Source organism: Schistocerca serialis, chromosome 7, assembly GCF_023864345.2.
Source record: "Schistocerca serialis cubense isolate TAMUIC-IGC-003099 chromosome 7, iqSchSeri2.2, whole genome shotgun sequence".
Taxonomy (NCBI): Eukaryota; Metazoa; Arthropoda; class Insecta; order Orthoptera; family Acrididae; genus Schistocerca; species Schistocerca serialis.
Window position 1 is genome coordinate 410,571,605 of NC_064644.1, and position 22,249 is coordinate 410,593,853.

Sequence of the window (22,249 nt, forward strand, 5' to 3'; positions counted from 1 at the left end):
CGTTCTGAGCTGTGTGGTGAGTGTTTATGTATATCATCTCTCTTTCATATTAAGTCCACACAGTCTTTCAACAACATCATCCACCTCAACTTCGTTGTAATTTCATGATTCTGCCAGACGGTATAAGCATTCGGTCCACTCATGTCCAACAACCTACACGTAAAAAGTCGGCGCCAAAGACGCTTTCAGTGACTGCCTGAATATTCTGAACACATTTGGTCGACGGAATCAACACCTTGATCTACATGTCTCATGATTTCATTTACTTGGTAAAACAATCTACAGCTAAGATCGCATAGAGACTGGTTTATTTTCGACAAGCAGTTTCGACAGGCATTGCTGTCATCTCCTGTTCTTGAAAAACTGTTGTTACAAAACGTGTTCACCGTGTGTAGGAACCTGATGCCAAGTTGTCATATTAGTGGATAAAATGTAGCACATCATGCAAACGTTTCTCAGAATTAAAGTGTTTGCAATCAAACAGCCCCTCGTGCACGTGGCCATGTCCATGTATGTAGCATTCAACAGGTGATCGTTAAATCTTATGAAACACAATATATAGTAAAATGTACAACAGCACATCTGTTTACGTTAGCTTGACATGCTCTGTTCATTGATGAAGTAACTTAGGAGGCATATATGGTACGTATAGCATCTAATGAGTGATTTGCTCGGAAATTCTTATTGAAGATATCGACACAGTCCAGTCACGTTAATGTGACACCCCCCCCCCCCCCTCCTATGTTCGACGTCAGCATGCAATAAGCAGTCACAGCCAGCAGATGCCAGCGCTAGCAATGGAGAGTATACGAGTACAAAGCGTGTCGTGTGTTGGTGGAGAGGGGCGGGGAGGGGGGGGGGGGGACGCGGGAAACAGTGCAGTCGGAGGGAATTTTATTGGAAGCAGTTCCAAACGGCTAACTTTGTAAATTGTTAGCGTGCCACTGTGGCTGCAATATACCCCAGATGGCAAAATGATGCTATAAGAAACCGGCGCCAAGACAAGTGTTGTGCACCTTGGGCAAAGGATGGCAAGGATGAATGAATGAGATGTGTACAACCAAATATAAGTGCAACTGTTGAACAAGTGACAGGCCAGATGAACGAAAGGGCTACCAACAGTGTATCTTCAACGACCGTTCAGTGGACGTTGCCGCATATAGGCCTCTGCAGTAGGTGCACGGTTGTGCACCCAGGCCTGCTACTGTACATCGGCGACGAAGGTTGTAATTTGCACGCAAATACCACAACCAGACATCCACAGGGATGATGCAGGTAGCCTCTTCAGATAAATCATGTTTTAGGTTTATCACACAGATGGCTGTTGATGTGTGCGGCGTGAAATGTGCCAAGACCCTGCAGCAGTCATCGGAAGGGTCCAGGCCAGAAGAGGGAGCGTTATGGTTCGTAGCATTCCTTGGATGATCTCATCATTCTGGAAGCAAAATGGATCAACACAAGCGTGTATTTATACCTCGGGACCATGTCCACCCCTACATGCTGTTTGTTTTTCCTCGGCACGATGGCATCCTCCAGCAGCAGGCCGGTGTGCCCGCGCGGTTCTAGGCGCTACAGTCTGAAACCGCGCGACCTCTACGGTTGCAGGTTCGAATCCTGCCTTGGGCATGGATGTGTATGATGTCCTTAGGTTAGTTACGTTCACGTGGTTCTAAGTTCTAGGGGACTGATGACCTCAGCAGCTAAGTCCCATAGTGCTCAGAGCCATTTGAACCATCCTCTAGCAGTAAAATCCAATGTGTCACACAGGTCATAGTGTATATGCATGGTCCGAAGAGACGCCACTTCGGGGACTTGCGAGTCAATGATGATGACGAACACACAACACCCAGTCTTCACGAGGCAGAGAAAATCTCTGACCCCGCCGGGAATCGAACCCGGGACCGCGTGCGCGGTAAGCGAGAACGCGACCGCAAGACCACGAGCTGCGGACACTGAAGAGCCAAAGAAACTGGTACACAGGCCCAATATCGTGTAGGACCCCTACGAGGACGCAGAAGTGCCGCAACACGACCTGGCATGGATTCGACTGAAGTCTGAAGTAGTGCTGGAGGGAACTGACACCATGAATCCTGCAGGGCTGTCCATTAATCCATAAGAGTACGAGAGAGAGATCTCTTCTGAGCAGCACTTGCAAGGCATCCCAGATACGCTCAATAATGTTCATGTTTCGGGAGTTTGCTGGGCAGCGGAAGTGTTTAAACTCAGAACAGTGTTCCTGGAGCAACTCTGTAGCAATTCTGGACGTGTGGGGTGTCGCACTGTCCTACTGGAATTATCCAAGTCCGTCGGAATAAAAATGGTTCAAAGGGCTCTGAGCACTATGGGACTCAACTGCTGAGGTCATTAGTCCCCTAGAACTTAGAACTAGTTAAACCTAACTAACCTAAGGACATCACAAACATCCATGCCCGAGGCAGGATTCGAACCTGCGACCGTAGCGGTCCTGCGGTTCCAGACTGCAGCGCCTTTAACTGCACGGCCACTTCGGCCGGCCCGTCGGAATCCACAATGGACATGAATGGATGCAGGTTACCAGACAGGACACTCGCGTACGTGTCACCTGTCAGAATCATATCTGGGAGTGTCAGGGGTCCCATATCACTCAAACCGCACACGCTCCACACCATTACAGAGCCTCCACCAGCTTGAACATTCCCCTGCTGACATACAGGATCCATGGATTCATTAGGTACACGTACGCGTCCATCCGCTCGATAAAATTTGCAACGAGACTCGTTCGACGAGGCAACATGCTTTCAGTCGTCAACATTCCAATGTCGGTGTTGATGTGCCCAGGAGAGGGGTAAAGCTTTGTGTTGTCCAGTCACACGAGTGGGCCTTCGGCTCCGAAAGCCCATATCGATGACGTTTCGTTGAATGGTTCGCACGCTGACACTTGTTGATGGCCCAGTATTGAAATCTGCAGCAATTTGCGGAAGGGTTGCCCTTCTGCCACGATGAACAATTCTCTTCAGTCGTCATCGGTCCCGTTCTTGCAGGATCCTTTGCCAGCCGCAGCGATGTCTAAGATTTGATGTTTTACCGGATTACTGATATTCACAGTACACTGGTGAAATGGTCGTACGGGAAAATCCCCACTTCATCGCTACCTCGGAGATGCTGTGTCCCATCGCTCGTGCGACGACTATAACACCAAGTTGAAACTCACTTAAATCCTGATAACTTGCCATTGTAGCGACAGTAACGGATCTATCGACTGCGCCAGACACTTGTTGTCTTACATAGGCGTTGGCGACCGCTGCGCCGTATTCTTCCTGTTTACATATCTCTGTACTTGAATATGTATGTCTATACCAGTTTCTTTGGCGCTTCAGTGTATGCACAAAGTTTATAACTGTAATACTTGTGTTATTGTTCTAAGCCTTTAATATAAGATGGATTAAGATATCAATTATGTGAAATATTGAAAATCAGATATTTAGTGCTCCTGGTAGCTGTGGAATAGGCAACCTGCAAATAGAAATGTGAACCACAAACCAAGGAACGGGTTAGCTATTAAATGATACATGGTGTTACAAAACGATTCTGGCAAACGTTGGATGGTTGTAGAGGCCGTCTTGAGGAACAATTTGAGGATTGGAACCTGTGCCCGGAAGCGTCACCCAATGTTGCTACAGAGCGTCCAAGTTATAGGCACCTGCGCATGCCACTAGCCCACCCTTTCAGCAGCAAACATGGATTTATATGCTGACGGACTGTAGGAGGAATGTCTCCCTATAGACCTGTGTTGTTTGTTATTTAGTGATCGTGACTGACTGCACGATCGCCAGTGGAGAAGATCGAGCTATGTGCCGTATATGCAGGCCTTGTGTTCCATGAATCCTTAGGTGAATGATGGTTTTGTGCACTGGTTTACAACTGCAAATACATTTTCTGCTGTATAGTGAAGAACGTAGAAGATTATAAAGTGTTCCAGGATAAACGTGAAGTTCAGATGGAAACGTGTATCTGAAGCCATCATCCAACGAGGCAACGTAGAGTCGCTTTCATAGGCGACAAGGACACTATGTGATCAAAAGTGTCAGGACACCCCCAAAAACATACGTTTTTCATATTTGGTGCATTGTGCTGCCATCTACCGCCAGGTACTCCGTATCAGCGACCTCAGTAGTCATTAGACATCGTGAGAGAGCAGAATGGGGCGCTCCACGGAACTCACAAACTTCGAACGTGGTCAGGTATTGGGTGTCACTTGTGTCATACGTCTGTATGCGAGATTTCCACACTCCTAAACATCCCTAGGTACACTGTTTCCGATGTGATAGTGAAGTGGAAAGGTGAAGGGACACGTACAGCACAAAATCGTACAGGCCGAACTCGTCTGTTGACTGACAGAAACCACCGACAGTTGAAGAGTGTCGTACATCTACATCTACATTTATACTCCTCAAGCCACCCCACGGTGTGTGGCGGAGGGCACTTTACGTGCCACTGTCATTACCTCCCTTTCCTGTTCCAGTCGCGTATGGTTCGCGGGAAGAACGACTGCCGGAAAGCCTCCGTGCGCGCTCGAATCTCCCTAATTCTACTTTCGTGATCTCCTCGGGAGGTATAAGTAGGGGGAATCAATATATTCGATACCTCATCCAGATACGCACCCTCTCGAAACCTGGCCAGCAAGCTACACCGCGATGCAGAGCGTCTCTCTAGCAGAGAATACCACTTGAGTTTGCTAAACATCTCCCTAACGCTATCACGGTTACCAAATAACCCTGTGACGAAACGCGCCGCTCTTCTTTGGATCTTCTCTATCTCCTCTGTCAACCCGGCCTGATATGGATCCCACACTGATGAACAATACTCAAGTACAGGTCGAACGAGTGTTTTGTAAGCCACCACCTTTGTTCATGGACTACATTTTCTAAGGATGCTCCCAATGTGTAATAGGCAGACATCTATCCAGATCATCACGCAGGAATTCCAGAACGCATCAGGATCCACTGCAAGTACTATGACAGTTAGGCGGGATGTGAGAAAACTTGGATTTCATGGTCGAGCGGCTCCTCATAAGCCACAAAATTTTGTGCAGTTGACACCAAACGACGCCTCGCTTCGTGTAAGAAGCGTAAACATTGGACGATTGAACGGTGGAAAAATGTTGTGTGGAGTGACGAATCACGGTACACAATGTGGCGATCCGATGGCAGGGTGTGGGTATGGTGAATGCCCGTGAACGTCATCTGCCAGAATGTGTAATGGCAACAGTAACATTCGGAGGCGGTGGTGTTATGGTGTGGTCGCGTTTTCCATGGAGGAGGCTTGCACCCCTTGTCGCTTTGGGTGGCACTACCACAGCACAGTCCTACATTGATGTTTCAAGCACCTTCTTACTTCCCACTTTGAAGAGCAATTCGGGGGTGGTGACTGCATCTTTGAACATGATCGAGCACCTTTTCATAATGCACTGCCTGTGGCGGAGTGGTCACACGACAATAACATCCCTGTAATGGACTGGCCTGGACAGAGTCCTGACCTGACTCCTATAGAATATCTGTAGGATGTTTTGGAACGCCGACTTCGTACCAGGCCTCACCAATCGACATCGATACCTCTCCTCAGTGCAGCATTCCGTGAAGAATGGGCTGCCATTCTCAAAGAAACCTTCCAACACCTGACTGAACGTATGCCTGCGAGAATGGAAGCTGTCATCAAGACTAAGGGTGAGCCAACACCATACTGAATTCCAGCATTGCCGATGAAGGACGCCACGAACTTGTAAGTCATTTTCAGCCAGGTGTCCGGATACTTTTGATCACATAGTGCATGTCTGTGCAACAGCTAGCTTCATCTTCTCCACTGGCGATCGTAACAATGAGTCGCTATTACTGAGTAACAAATTATATTGTGGGACGCTCGCCTACGGTCCGTCAGACTATAGAGTTATGTCTGCTGCCGAAAGGTGCCGGCCACTGTGACATCGACGCTCTGTAACGTCGTTGGCTAACGTTTGCGGCCTTGGGTTCCTATCCTCGATTTGTTCCTCAAGACAACCTCTACATCCCCTCGAAGTTTGTCGCCACATTTCTGGGACATCCTTTGTATTTGTGTATGTATCTACCTACAATGGAAAAAAACCTCCACCACCAAGCAGGACTGTGGGAGGTAAAGGAAAGTTGGGAGACATATTTCTGCATCCGAAAGATGACATCTATTGAAAATTAGCAATATAATCCGTTCAGCATAAGAATAAACGTGATGTAAACGACCACAAACGCAATGATTGCTCACAAGGGAACCTCCCCATCGCACCCCCCTCAGATTCAGTTATAAGTTGGCACAGTGGATAGGCCTTGATAGACTGAACACAGATCAATTGAGAAAACAGGAAGAAGTTGTGTGTAACTGTGAAAAAATAAGCAAAATATACAAACTGAGTAGTCCACGTGTCGCATAGGCAACATCAAGGACAAAGAAAGTTCAGCAGCGTAGTGGTCCCGTGGTAGCGTGAGCAGCTGCTGAACTAGCGGTCCTTGGTTCAAAGCTTCCCTCGAGTGAAAATTTTATTTTCTTTATTTTTGCATAGTTATTATCTGTCCGTTCGTTCATTGACGTCTTTGTTCACTGTAATAAGTTTAGTGTCTGTGTTTTGCAACCGCATCGCAAAACCGTGCGATTAGTAGAAGAAAGGACGTGCCTCTCCAATTGGAACCGAAAACATTTGATCGCAAGGTCATAGGTCAACCGATTCCTCCACAGGAAAACACATCTGATATATTCTATACGACATTGGTGACGGCATGTGCGTCACATGACAGGAATATGTTGTCGAGCCACCTAACTTGTACACTTGGCGAAGGGGTAAAAAGATTCTTCTACCTTGCCCGATTTAGGTTTTCTTGTGGATGTGATAATCACTCCCAAAAAAGTGATGAAAACATAAGAGTTTGTCACATAAACTGAAAATAAAAAATTAAACTTTTCACTCGATGGAAGATTTGAACCAAGGACCTTTCGTTCCGCAGCTGCTCACGTTACCACGAGACCACGGCGTTCCTGCGTTCGTAGTGTCCTTGACGTTGCTTATCTTCCCATGAACTACTCGGTTTGTATATTTTGCTTATTTTTTCCACACAACTTCTTCCTGTTTTCTCAATTGATCTGTTTTCAGTTTTTCAAGGCCTATCCACTGTGCCAACTTATAACTAAATCTGAGGGGGGTGCGATGGGGAGGTTCCCTTGTCAGTGACAGCAATATGTTGCTCATTTTTGTAATCATCATCACTGAAATCCCACAAACACCTATGAAAAGTATAGATATCCTCTACAAACACACATAACCTCAAATCTCATGCAACTAGTGTCGCCAAAGTTGTAACACGCCGAAAGTGTTTAGTTTCACCAACGAGTTGCGCAAAAGCACGGCGCGCATGCGCAGTGGCCGGTAGCGCAGTTGCATGCAACCTCGTCGTGTAAACTAGGCTTTAGGTAGGCTTTAAATACACTCTGTAAAAGCATGTGCGTGGTGAGCTGATGTTAGTGAAGAATGCCTTTAAGTCGACAAGAACGCCGTTAGCAACACCTGACTGAGTTTGAGCGAGGTCGTATAATAGGGTAACGAAAAGATGGATGTTCCTTCTGCGGGACTGCAGAAAGACTTGACAGGAACGTAGCCACTGAATGTGGCTGCTGGCAGCGGTGGTCACAGGAAAGTATGGCAGCAAGATGACCGGACTCCGGACGTCAACTTGGCACTACCGAGAGGGAAGACGATCGTTCTTGCGAATGGCTCCGGCGCATCGTACTACGGCTGCAACAGCAGTTCGAGCAGCAGCTGGCATCACAGCGAACTGTTACAAATCGGTTACTTCACGGACAGCTCTGAGCCAGACGCCCCGTAGTGTGCATTCCACTGACCCCAAACCACCGTCATTTGCGGCTTCAGTAGTGTCAAGCGAGAGCCCATGGGAGGATGGAGTGGAGGTCCGTTGTACTTTTCTGATAAAAGCCGGTTCTGTCTCATTGCCACTGATGGCCGTGCGTTGGCTAGCAGGCCAGGTGACGCCTCCAACCAACCTGTCTGCGACCTGGACCACTGGACCCATACCTGGGGTTGCAGTCTGGGGCGTGATTTTGTATGACAGCAGGATCACTCTCGTGGTTCTCCAACCCACCCTGGCTACAAATTTGTACGTCAGTCTGACGATTCGACCTCTTTTGCTGCCACTGATGAGCAACATTTCAAGGGGTGTTTTACAACAGGATAACCTTCGCCCACATACCACTGTTGTAATCCCACATGCTCTACAGAGTCTCGTCAATTTGCCTTGGCCAATTCGCTCGCCAAATCTCTCTCCAATCAGGCATGTACGCCACATCATCGGACAACACCAGTATCATCTACAAACAGCATTAACCGTCTCTGTATTGACTGAGCAAATGCAATGGGCATGGAAATCCATACCATGAACTGACATCCGGCACCCGTACGTCAGGTCGATTTGCAGTAGACTTTTGGAACATATACTGTATTCGAACATTATGAAGTACCTCGAAGAAAACGATTTATTGACACATAGCACGGATTCAGAAAATATCGTTCTTGCGTAACACAACTAGCTCTTTATACTCATGAAGTAATAAGTGCTATCGACAGGGGATGTAAAATTGATTCCATATTTTTAGATTTCCAGAAGGCTTTCGACACCGTTCCTTATAAGCGTCTTCTAACCGAACCACGCGCCTACGGAGTATCGCCTCAGTTGTGCGACTGGATTCGTGATTTCCTGTCGGAAAGGTCACAGTTCGTAGTAATAGATGGAAAGTCTTCGAGTAAAACAGAAGTAATATCCGGCGTTCCCTAAGGAAGTGTTATAGGCCCTCTATTGTTTAGCCGGCCGAAGTGGCCGTGCGGTTAAAGGCGCTGCAGTCTGGAACCGCAAGACCGCTACGGTCGCAGGTTCGAATCCTGCCTCGGGAATGGATGTTTGTGATGTCCTTAGGTTAGTTAGGTCTAACTAGTTCTAAGTTCTAGGGGACTAATGACCTCAGCAGTTGAGTCCCATAGTGCTCAGAGCCATTTGAACCATTTGAACCCTCTATTGTTCCTGATCTATATTAACGACATAGGAGACAACCTGAGTAGCCGTCTTAGATTGTTAACAGATGATGCTGTCATTTACCGTCTTGTAAAGTCATCAGACGATCAAAACGACTTGTAAAATGATTTAGATAAGATATCTGTATGGTGTGAAAAGTGGCAATTGACCCTGAATAAAGAAAAGTGTGAAGCTATTCACATGAGTACTAAAATAAATCAGATAAATTTCGATTAAGCATTAAGTCACACAAATCTGAAGGCTGTAAATTCAACTAAATTCTTTGGATTACAATTACAAATAACCTAAATTGGAACGATCACATACATAATATTGTGGGTAGAGCAAACCAAAGACTGCGATTCATTGGCAGAACATTTAGAAGGTGCAACAGGTCTACTAAAGAGACTGCTTACACCACGCTCGTCCACCCTGTTCTGGAGTACTGTTGTGCGGTGTGGGATCCGCATCAGGTGGGACTGACGGATGACATCGAAAAAGAACAAAGAAGGGCAGCTCGTTTTGTATTATCGCGAAATAGGGGAGATAGTGTAACAGACATGATACATGAATTGGAGTGGCAATCATTAAAACAAAGGCGTTTTTCGTTGCGACGGGATCTTCCCATGAAATTTCAATCACCAGCTTTCTCCTACGATTGCGAAAACTTTCTGTTGGCACCCACCTACATAGGGAGAAATTATCATCACGATAAAATAAGAGAAACCAGGGCTCGCAGAGAAAAATTTAAGTGCTGGTTTTCCCGCGTGCCGTTCGTGAGTGGAACGGTAGAGAGGCAGCTTGAAGGTGGTTCATTGAACCCGCTGTCAGGCACTTTATTGTGAGTAGCAGAGTAATCACGAAGATGTAGATGTAGATGTAGACACATTGCATGCACTTTTGCATGCTTGCATTCAACATTTTAGCAGTTACACCGGTGACTAACACACCAGTATTTCACATTTTCAATGGCTCATTTCACACTTACATTAACCTGTGATATTGCAACGTTAATCACTTAAGTATGTTACCTAGACAAATGCACTGCCAAAACTTCAGTACTGTACATTCCATGTTTCTTGGTGTTGCAACTATTTTTTGTCAATGTACACAAAAAAAAAACTTTTCCGAAGGCCGCTATAAATTTATTTGGATATTTAATATCTGTTCAGAGAAGGTCTAACAATGACGGTGACAAACATGCGCTTTCCGTGGCTTTACTGAGTTCATAGCGCAGTAGTGGAAAACATGACATGAGGATGAAGAGACTCACCGAATGCTGAATGGTGACTGGTCACTAAAACAGATTTATAACAGTCTTCGAAAAATTTACAGATACGAATTATAACTGCAAAACTGTTTGCTAGCCCATAAATGCAAATTACCACGAACAAAATAATACGGAAATAGCGCGCTTTTTGGTCGCAGGGATATACGAGAATCTACCAGAGAGTAATGCACCACATTTCTTTTCCTCAACAATTCTTTATTCAACATAATGAGAATTACACACACCAAAAGATGGTGTTGCAACTACACACCCTATTTTTCCACGTAAACTCCATCCCGTTCAATGGCCTTCCTCCAGTCCGAAACAAGGGCGTGTATGCCCTGTCGGTTCCAATCCTTGTCCTAGTGGTGGAGCCAGTGCTTCACTGTGTGAATCAACTCCTCATCGTCCTCAAAATGTCTTCCACGAATGGCACAAACAAGTGGAAGTCCGAGGGGGCTATGCCAGGGCTGTAGGGTGGATGGAGTAATAGTCCTCGGACTTATGTGGGGCCGAGAGTTACCGTGTTGCAGCAAAACATCTCCTGGGTTGCTGTAGCGTTGAAATCGCCGGAAGCGCGTCTTGAGTTTTGTTGATACACTCCTGGAAATTGAAATAAGAACACCGTGAATTCATTGTCCCAGGAAGGGGAAACTTTATTGACACATTCCTGGGGTCAGATACATCACATGATCACACTGACAGAACCACAGGCACATAGACACAGGCAACAGAGCATGCACAATGTCGGCACTAGTACAGTGTATATCCACCTTTCGCAGCAATGCAGGCTGCTATTCTCCCATGGAGACGATCGTAGAGATGCTGGATGTAGTCCTGTGGAACGGCTTGCCATGCCATTTCCACCTGGCGCCTCAGTTGGACCAGCGTTCGTGCTGGACGTGCAGACCGCGTGAGACGACGCTTCATCCAGTCCCAAACATGCTCAATGGGGGACAGATCCGGAGATCTTGCTGGCCAGGGTAGTTGACTTACACCTTCTAGAGCACGTTGGGTGGCACGGGATACATGCGGACGTGCATTGTCCTGTTGGAACAGCAAGTTCCCTTGCCGGGTTAGGAATGGTAGAACGCTGGGTTCGATGACGGTTTGGATGTACCGTGCACTATTCAGTGTCCCCTCGACGATGACCAGTGGTGTACGGCCAGTGTAGGAGATCGCTCCCCACACCATGATGCCGGGTGTTGGCCCTGTGTGCCTCGGTCGTATGCAGTCCTGATTGTGGCGCTCACCTGCACGGCGCCGAACACGCATACGACCATCATTGGCATCAAGGCAGAAGCGACTCTCATCGCTCAAGACGACACGTCTCCATTCGTCCCTCCATTCACGCCTGTCGCGACACCACTGGAGGCGGGCTGCACGATGTTGGGGCGTGAGCGGAAGACGGCCTAACGGTGTGCGGGACCGCAGCCCAGCTTCATGGAGACGGTTGCGAATGGTCCTCGCCGATACCCGAGGAGCAACAGTGTCCCTAATTTGCTGGGAAGTGGCGGTGCGGTCCCCTACGGCACTGCGTAGGATCCTACGGTCTTGGCGTGCATCCGTGCGTCGCTGCGGTCCGGTCCCAGGTCGACGGGCACGTGCACCTTCCGCCGACCACTGGCGACAACATCGATGTACTGTGGAGACCTCGCGCCCCACGTGTTGAGCAATTCGGCGGTACGTCCACCCGGCCTCCCGCATGCCCACTATACGCCCTCGCTCAAAGTCCGTCAACTGCACATACGGTTCACGTCCACGCTGTCGCGGCATGCTACCAGTGTTAAAGACTGCGATGGAGCTCCGTATGCCACGGCAAACTGGCTGACACTGACGGCGGCGGTGCACAAATGCTGCGCAGCTAGCGCCATTCGACGGCCAACACCGCGGTTCCTGGTGTGTCCGCTGTGCCGTGCGTGTGATCATTGCTTGTACAGCCCTCTCGCAGTGTCCGGAGCAAGTATGGTGGGTCTGACACACCGGTGTCAATGTGTTCTTTTTTCCATTTCCAGGAGTGTATGTTGACGTATGCTTCTGAGTTAATGGTACAACTTCTTGGCATCACATCAATGGGAATCACGCCTTCACAGTCGAACAAGGTTATCATGAGCTTACCGGTGGAAACAGTTGCTCTGAATTTTTTCTCCTGTGGGCAGTGGAAATGGCGCCACTACATCGACTATTCTTTGTTTCAGGCTGAAAATGGTGAACCAAGGTTTCATCACCTGCCACAATCCGGGACAAGAACGCCTCGCCCTGAGCTTCAAAATGTTGCAACAAATCAAGACAAATATTTTTTCTGTGCGATTTGTGATCCATCGCCAGACACTGCAGAACCCATCTTGCACACACTTTTGAATATTCAAAAATGCGGATAATTCCATCCACACGTCCTTTGCTGATTGACAGATGCAGCTTCAACTGCCGAGTCGTAATGCCTCTGTCCTCGCGAACAACATCAGGTCACTGCAACATTTCAGGTGTGACAGTCGTGGATGTACTCCTCGACCTCTGCAAATTGTGGAGCTCCGTCGAACCGTCTTCTGATGACCTCACCCTCCGTGCCCAGCGACTAACAGTACTTCTGCGAGAGCAGATGCTTATTAGACTTTGCACAAGCATTTGTGAATATTTCTCACACTTTCTTTCTCTGCAGTGAGAAATTCAATGACGGCACGTTGCTTGTAACGTACATCACCTACAAACGCCATTTTGAAACCGTGCTGCAGGTAAACTATCTGTCTGAAATGACGGAAACTTGGCACGCTCCCTCGGGAGACTTCAAGTAATACATACGTAATGTTTGGCATTCGTAGCATTGTTTTCGGCTGAGAAAAAAAAAATGCGTTGCATTACTTTCTGGGCAACCCTCGTAATAGTGACATTTCTGTGTCCAGTTATGGTTTTTCTCATGGTGGAGACGAATAAACAAGAATACACTCAATTTGGTTGCACTGGACAAAATTTGTATGTTTTTCGTCTAAAGTGTGGACTATAACGTGGAACTTAATCGAGGCATCACATTTGCGACTCTGTACACTGCATGAAGTCAATTTCGTCTTACACCCTCCACAGTCCTCAGAACTTCGTTAAACGCCATCTGGTCCTGAAAAACCAGTCATTTCACCTTGTCAATGCTACTTCACAGCAGCAAGATAATATACGAGCGGGGACCCAAAAGAAACCGGACTCCGAGGGCGCTGCCATTCGTAGACGTAGTGCAGGGTTCTCACGCTAGATGGTGTTAGTAGAGACCTTCATGAAACAGCTGTGCAGACGGCGTCAGTGTAGAGCTGAACGTGCAAGTGTGATATTGTGTTTCTCTGACTGTTGGCGGGTTACCTCTGCGAAGTCGTTATGGCAACTTTAAAAGAACAAAGTGTGTGTGTGAAATTTTGTTTCCTGCTTTAAAAAACTGCAACGGAGACACACCAAATGCTTGAGGAAGCTTCCCAGGAGGACGCTATGAGGCGCACACATGTTTTCGAGTGGTTTGGGCGCTTTAAACATGGTGAGATGTGTGTTGAAGACCAAGCTCGTTCTGGACGCCCTTCGACATCGCGAAATGAGGAGAACATTGAAAAGGTCCGCCAAAAGGTCAACGAGTATCGTCGCCAAACGGTCGACCAAATTTCAGCAGAGACAGGAATCAGTCGGAGCTCGTGCCAGCGAATTTTGAGTGAGGATTTGCACATGAGACGTGTTGTTGCTAAATTTGTTCCGCGCCTTCTCACACAGGAGCAAGAAACCATCCGCATGAATGTGTGTCAGGACTTGAGAACAGAGATTCACGTGATCCAAACTTCTTGAACAAAGTCATTACAGGGGATGAGAGTTGGTGTTACGGGTATGATCCAGAAACCGAGCAAGCGTCAAGCCAGTGGAGGACTCCCAACTCTCCCAGACCAAAAAAAGCAAGGCAAGTGAGGTCAAATGTGAAGACGATGATCATTGTCTTCTTTTACGTTCGTGGAATTGTGCATCGGGAATTCGTACCCCCTGGCCAGACTGTTAACCAGCACTTTTACTTGGATGTTTTAAGGCGTCTGCGAGAGGATGTGAGGAGGAAACGCCCGGAACTTTGGCGATCAGGTGACTGGGTTCTGCATCACGACAACGCTCCAGCACACACTGCCTTACGAGTGACCCACTATTTGGCATCTCCGTATTTGCCGGACCTAGCCCCGTGCGACTTTTTCTTATTTCCACGAATGAAAAAAACGGTAAAAGGAGAGCGTTATGACGATGTGGAGGCGGGAAAAGCAGCTTCGCAAAGGGCACTGGACAATATCAAACTTATAGAGTTCTAAACATGCTTCCAACAGTGGGAAAAGAGACTTGACAAGTGCATCGCATGTGATGGAGAGTATTTTAAAGGTGACTGAAGTAATTTTGTAAAAAGGTTCATCAATAATTTTTTTATGAGAACAATCCGGTTTCTTTTGGGTTCCCCCCTCGTATTCATCCTCCGCACTAACAATAAGCCACGAGCAGTCTTGCACTCCCACAAGCTTCAGGAAGACGAAATGAGTCGACGAGTATGAAGCGATCGCAGCGCCACAGTTCTCAGATCGTCACACTCTTGGAACTTCAGTAGGAACGAAGGAAGCCCCCGTTAGCGCTGAGGTAACAGCGGCGCCTTGATTTGTAAAGTATGCAGCCCGCAGTAGCTGACTCGTAATCGCTCCGTTTCTGATCTTCACTCTTTATGCATGTAACACTCCCTAGAGAAATTTATAGCTCGGAAATCTAACACTGTCGTCATTGCTTCTTAATACGTTTGCCTTATGCCACCCATAATGTGCACTACAGTGGATATTTATCTTCATAATACCTATGACATGTAGTCACAAAATTTTAGTTATCACCACATACAAAAAAGGTACATAATTACCTTTTTCTTTGGTTATTGGCTGCAGTCACAGTACAGAATGACAACCCCATGCCGTGGGACCATAGCACTACAGGTGTGTATCTGGAATCAAACAACAATATTATTTTCTGAAGGTGATAGTTAAAACTTCACGAATAATTTCGTAAACTAACATGAAGTGCAACGCTAAATGTTCTGTGTGCACCTTGAAACATGCGCCATTGGCAGATGTAGCAAAAGGACACTGTAGGTGGAGTGTTATGTGGAACACTGCCCCATTACCTACTTTTGTATGTAACACAGCACCACACGTAATTTTATAGACCTCCTTGCCATGTTCAGGACTCTTTAGTTTCTAAGTTATTAAACTGAGAAAGCTGGAAATTTTTGCACAAAAATCACTCTACGACAAAAAAGGACGCACCACGAGGGATTATCTGAGTGGGACAGAAATCAGTAGATGTGATGTACATGTACAGATGAACAAACGATTGCAATTTCAAAAGAACTGGACGATTTATTCAGGAGAAAGAACTTGATAAACTGAGTAAATCAGTAAAACATTGGTCCACTTCTGGCCCTTATGCAAGCAGTTATTTGGCTTGCCATTGATTGATAGATTTACTGGATGTCCTTCTGAGGGATATCACGCCAAATTCTGTCCGATTGGGGCAGTGATTTATTCAGGAGAAAGAACTTGATAAACTGAGTAAATCAGTAAAACATTGGTCCACTTCTGGCCCTTATGCAAGCAGTTATTTGGCTTGCCATTGATTGATAGATTTACTGGATGTCCTTCTGAGGGATATCACGCCAAATTCTGTCCGATTGGGGCAGTAGATCGTCAAAATACTGAGCTGATTGTAGGGTTCTGCCCGTAATGCTTCAAAAGTTTTCAATTAGGAGATGCCTGGCAACCTTGCTGTCCAGGGTATGGTTTGGCAATCACGAAGGCAAGCAGTAAGGCTCTCGCCATATGCAGATTGGCATTAGCTTGCTGAAATATAAGCCCAGGAAAGCTTGCCATCAAGGGGCATAGAATACCGTCGACATACCTCTGTGCTGTAAGCGTCCCGTGGATGGCAACCAAAGGGTTCCGGTATGAAAAGAAATGGCACTCCAGATCATTACTCGTGGTTGTTCTGCCACATGGCGGACGACAATCAAGCTGGTGTCTCACCACTATCTGGTATGCCTCCAGACACGTTTTCGATGGTCACAGGGGCACAATTCGTAGCGGCACTCATCACTGGAAGGCAATTCTACTCCATTCAGTGAGATTCCAGGCCGACGATGTGTCTGGAAGTATCCTGAGCAGCGGTAGGATACCAATCTGACTGCCACCCACCATATAGGTCCGAAAACCAGCAGTGATGATCTGGAGTGCCATTTCTCTTCATAGCAGAACCTCTTGGTTGTCATATGCGACACCCTTGCAACACAGCGGTACGTCTATGATATATAAGCCCCGTCTTGTTGCCCTTCATGGCAAGCTTTCCTGGGCTTACATTTGAGCAAGATAATGCCTGTCCATATACAGCGAGAGTTTCTACTGCTCAAGTACTATGGTGTGAATGGGACAGCGCTCAAATGGTTTATATCATACCTAACTGGAAGAGTGCAGAAAGTTGAAATAAGCAGGTCACATAATATGCAAAAAACTGGTGATTTCTCGAACTGGGGAACAATCAAGAATGGAGTGCCACAAGGTTCAGTCTTGGGTCCTCTGCTGTTCTTAATATATATTAATGACTTGCCATTCTACATTCACGAAGATGCAAAGCTGGTACTTTTTGCCGATGATACAAGTATAGCTATCACACCCAACAGGCAAGAATTAACTGGTGAAATTGTAAACGATGTTTTTCAGAAAATCATTAAGTGGTTCTCTGCAAATGGGCTCTCATTAAACTTTGACAAAACACAGTATATACAGTTCCACACAGTAAATGGAATGACACCATTAATAAATATAGACTTCGATCAGAAATCGGTAGCTAACGTAGAATATTCAAAATTTCTAGGTGTGTGCATTGATGAGGGGTTGAACTGGAAAAAACACACTGAAGATCTGCTGAAACGTTTGAGTTCAGCTACTTACGCTATTAGGGTCATTGCAAATTTTGGCGATATACACCTCAGTAAATTAGCTTACCACACCTATTTTCATTCTCTGCTTTCGTATGGCATCATATTCTGGGATAACTCATCATTGGCTTGGCTCTGAGCACTATGCGACTCAACTGCTGAGGTCATCAGTCGCCTAGAACTTAGAACTAATTAAACCTAACTAACCTAAGGACATCACACACATCCATGCCCGAGGCAGGATTCGAATCTGCGACTGTAGCGGTCACGCGGTTCCAGACTGAAGCGCCTTTAACCGCACGGCCACACCGGCTGGCTAACTCATCATTGAGTAAAAAAGTGTTCATTGCACAAAAGCGTGTAATCAGAATAATTGTTGCAGCTCATCCAAGATCATCCTGCAGACACTTATTTAAAGAGCTAGGGATCTTCACTGTAGCCTCACAATATATATATTCACTTATGAAATTTGTTATTAACAATCCGAACGAATTCCAAAGTAATAGCCGTGTACATGGCTACAACACTAGGAGAAAGGATGATCTTCACCACTCTAGGTTAAATCTAACTTTGGCTCAAGAGGGAGTAAATTATGCTGCCACAAAAGTCTTTGGTCACTTACCTAATAGCATCAAAAGTCTGACAGATAGCCATATAGCATTTAAAAGGAAATTAAAAGAATTTCTGAATGGCAACTCCTTCTACTCATTACACGAATTTTTGGATATAGTAAGTGGGTAATTTCACCATCCCACCCTCCCACCCAAAAAACAAATTAAAAAATATTAAGTGTCATGTAATATTTTGTGTAATGTAATATCTTGTATAGACACCTTTTATTGACCTGACACGTCCCACATCATTGCGAAGTGTCATATTCATGATCTATGGAACAAGTACTAATCTAATCTAATCTAACCTTCATGCTTCCCAAACCCTACCTTGGCCAGCTAGATTACTAGGACTCTCCCCACTTAAAAAGATTTGGAGCATTATGGGCTCCTCCATAAAGCTCGGTATTTTGACTATCTAATACGCTAATTGGACAGAATTTGGGACGATATCTCTCAGAAGGACATCCAGAACTCTATCAATCAATTCCTAGCCGAATAACTGTGTGCATAAGGGCCAGAGGTAGACCAACACGTTATTGACTTGCTCAGTTTGTAAAGCTCTTTCTCTTAAATAAATCATCCAACTTTTCTAAAATTGTAATAATTTGTTTGTCTGCATATGTACATAACAACTGCAGTTTTTCAGTTCCATTCGGATAATTTCTCCGTGGTGCGTCTTTTTACTGTCTTGTTGTTGTTGTTGTGCATGCTTCTTCATCTCCCAGATCCTACTACAGCCTACATCCTTCTGAATCTGCTTAGTGTATTCATCTCTTGGTCTCCCTCTACGATTTTTACCCCCCACGCTACCCTCCAATGCTAAATTGGTGATCCCTTGATGCCTCAGAACGTGTCCTACCAACCGATCCCTTCTTCTAGTCACTTTGTGCCACAAACTCCTCCCTAATTCTATTCAGTACCTCCTCATTAGTTATGTGATCTACCTGTCTAATCTTCAGCATTCTTCTGTAACACCACATTTCAAAAGCTTCTATTCTCTTCTTGTCTAAACTATTTACCGTCTATGTTTCACTTCCATACATGGCTACGCTCCATACAAATAATTTCAGAAACGACTTCCTGACACTTAAATAAATACTCGATGCTAACAAATTTCTCTTCTTCAGAAACGCTTTCCTTGCCATTGCCAGTCTACATTTTATATCCTCTCTACTTCGACCATCATCAGTTATTTTGCTCCCCAAATACCAAAACTCCTTTACTAATTTAAGTGTCTCATTTCCTATTGTAATTCCATCAGCATCATCCTACTTAATTCGACTATATTCCATTATCCTCGTTTTGCTTTTGTTGATGTTCATCTTACATCCTCCTTTCAAGACACTGTCCATTCCGTTCAATTGCTCTTCCAAGTCCTTTGCTGTCTCTGACAGAATTACAATGTCATCGGCGAACCTCAAAGTTTTTATTTCTTCTCCATGGATTTTAATACCTACTCCGAACTTTTCTTTCGTTTTCCTTTACTGCTTGCTCAATATACAGATTGAATAACATCGGGGACAGGCTACAACCCTGTCTCACTCTCTTCTCAACCACTGCTACCCTTTCATGTCCCTCGACTCTTATAACTGCCATCTGCTTTCTGTAGAAATTGTAAATAGCCTTTAGCTCCCTGTATTTTACCCCTGTCACCTTCAGAATTTGAAAGAGCGTATTCCAGTCAACATTGTCAAAAGCTTTCTCTAAGTCTACAAATGCTAGAAACGTAGGTTTGCCTTTCCTCAATCTTTCTTCTAAGATAAGTCGTAGGGTCAGTATTGCCTCACGAGTTCGAACATTTCTACGGAATCCAAACTGATCTTCCCTGAGGTCGGCTTCTACCAGTTTTTCCATTCGTCTGTAAAGAATTCGCGTTAGTATTTTGCAGATGTGACTTATTAAACTGATAGTTCGGTAATTTTCACATCTGTCAACACCTGCTTTCTTTGGGATTGGAATTATTATATTCTTCTTGAGGTCTGAGGGAATTTCGCCTGTCTCATACATCTTGCTCACCAGATGGTAGAGTTTTGTCAGGACTGGCTCTCCCAAGGCTGTCAGTAGTTCTAATGGAATGTTGTCTACTCCCGGGGCCTTGTTTCGACTTAGGTCTTTCAGTGCTCTGTCAAACTCTTCACGCAGTATCATACCTCCCATTTCATCTTCATCTGCATCCTCTTCCATTTCCATAATATTGTCCTCAAGAACATCACCCCTGCATAGACCCTCTATATACTCCTTCCACCTTTCTGCTTTCCCTTCTTTACTGTCTTAGAGTGTATGAATTCCTGCAGGAAAATGTTACTGGGAGCGGGGTTTCACGTCTCCCAGATAATCCTTTCCCCATCCCCCTCCTTCGCCTTCCCCCTTCGAATCCACAGCAGCCTTTTACAGCGCACACTGCATTGCTCATATTATAACTTGAAGAAAAATAACTTCATCTGATACCTGAGGACAACAGAAGTGTAACAGGAATCATTCTTAATGGCAGTGGCACAGTTTAATAAATGTTGCGGCTATCTTATAGACGTTCACAAAATTTCCCGATCCATCGTTGCACGTGCAGTAATGTTATTGTGAGTGGTGCCTGCTATTTTGCCACATCACGGTACTGGTGTTCTGTGGACGTCTCTGTAGCCTTCATGGAACTGACTGAAGCTAAACTGTTACAGGGCGAGTTCTGCGGAAACGGCAAGGAGGCCAGCATGCACAAGTTCAGGGCTGCTTTGGCCGGATTCGTGGGGAAATACACCGTACACATGGATATGGACTTCGGAAACGGCAACGAAGCCTGCTTCGACGGCAGCTTCGAACTTGTGAGCCCCTTGGGGTTCTAAGGCGACACACCTGCTTACTGTGTTACCACCGCTGTGCACAACTGTAACCAACAGTTCGTCAACTATTATGTACCATTGTTACTTCAATAAATTTGTCCAACCGCTGGTGGATTCTATATTCTGTCTCATTTACTTTTTTCTGACGGCAGTTCTGAAAACAGCGTTTAAAGAGTCTGTATGAACCCTCGCAAAGTAAAGAATGTGGCCCAAGCGTAACAGCGCTTTCTTGTCCTGAGCACTGGGTGATTCTACCCGTTTCCTCTTCAGTTGACAACCGCCTGCTGACCTGCACAGTTAGAGTGTCCCGGTTGCTAACTCTTTACTACGCAATGTGGCACCGCAGTCTTTGTGCACTGCAGGTATAGGGAAAGTTCTTGATAATAAAGTACTGGGTGATCAAAAAGTCAGTATAAATTTGAAAACTTAATAAATCACGGAATAATGTAGATAGAGAGGTAAAAATTGACACACATGCTTGGAATGACATGGGGTTTTATTAGAACCAAAAAAAAAAAAAACGAAGTATTGCTAGACGCGTGAAAGATCTCTTGCGCGCGTCGTTTGGTGATGACCGTGTGCTCAGCCACCACATGCTTGGCCTCCCAGGTCCCCAGACCTCAGTCCGTGCGATTATTAGCTTTGGCGTTACCTGAAGTCGCAAGTGTATCGTGATCGACCGACATCTCTAGGGATGCTGAAAGACAACATCCGACGCCAATGCCTCACCATCTGGACATACTTTTCAGTGCTATTCAGAACATTATTCCTCGACTACAGCTATTGTTGAGGAATGATGGTGGACATATTGAGCATTTCCTGTAAAGAACATCATCTTTGCTTTGTCTTACTTTGTTATGCAAATTATTGTTATTCTGATCAGATGAAGCGCCAACTGTCAGACATTTTTTTAACTTTGTATTTTTTTGGTTCTAATAAAATCCCATGTCATTCCAAGCATGTGTGTCAATTTGTACCTTTCTATCTACATTCTGTGATTTATTCAGTTTTCAAAATTTATACTGACTTTTTGATCACCCGGTATTTGTGGTTATGTTCTTATTTATTTATTAACCAGGTCTGATTAGGGCCACCAGAGTGCCTGTTACACCGGGCCAGGGTTTCACACATACAGTTTCTTTTTTACATCATAGTTACCTAACAAATAACAGTTTTAATATGACGTATACACTGCCGAAAAGAGTCAGAACACTAAGAAGAACTTGTGCGACATCAGTGAAAGTTGGTAGGCATGTTTCTACATTTGAAAAATGATGTCTAGTCAAATTTCGTGTCAGTCACATAAGAGTTGCGCTAGTAACGCCACTATGAGGTTGCAAATCAGGTTTGCTTTAAATACACGTTAAAACGGTCGTGAGCGTTCGTTTCCTTTGAGATTGGACAAGATGAGTTGATATTAATCAAGAATGCCGTTAAGGCGACAAAGACCCCATTATCAGCACCTGAGATTAAACGAGGTCGTATAATAG

At 45.5% G+C, this 22,249-nt stretch overlaps 1 protein-coding gene across 1 annotated transcript in view; it reads left to right on the forward strand.

Annotated features, from left to right (window-relative positions):
• LOC126412341 (uncharacterized) overlaps positions 1 to 20,878 on the forward strand; it is a 167,821-nt gene extending 146,943 nt beyond the window's left edge. The window contains exon 4 of the mRNA XM_050081889.1: positions 20,598 to 20,878. Coding sequence (XP_049937846.1) covers positions 20,598 to 20,762 — 165 coding nt within the window. The 3' untranslated portion in view covers positions 20,763 to 20,878. The remainder of the gene's footprint in view (positions 1 to 20,597) is intronic.
• The last annotated feature ends 1,371 nt before the right edge of the window (positions 20,879 to 22,249 follow it).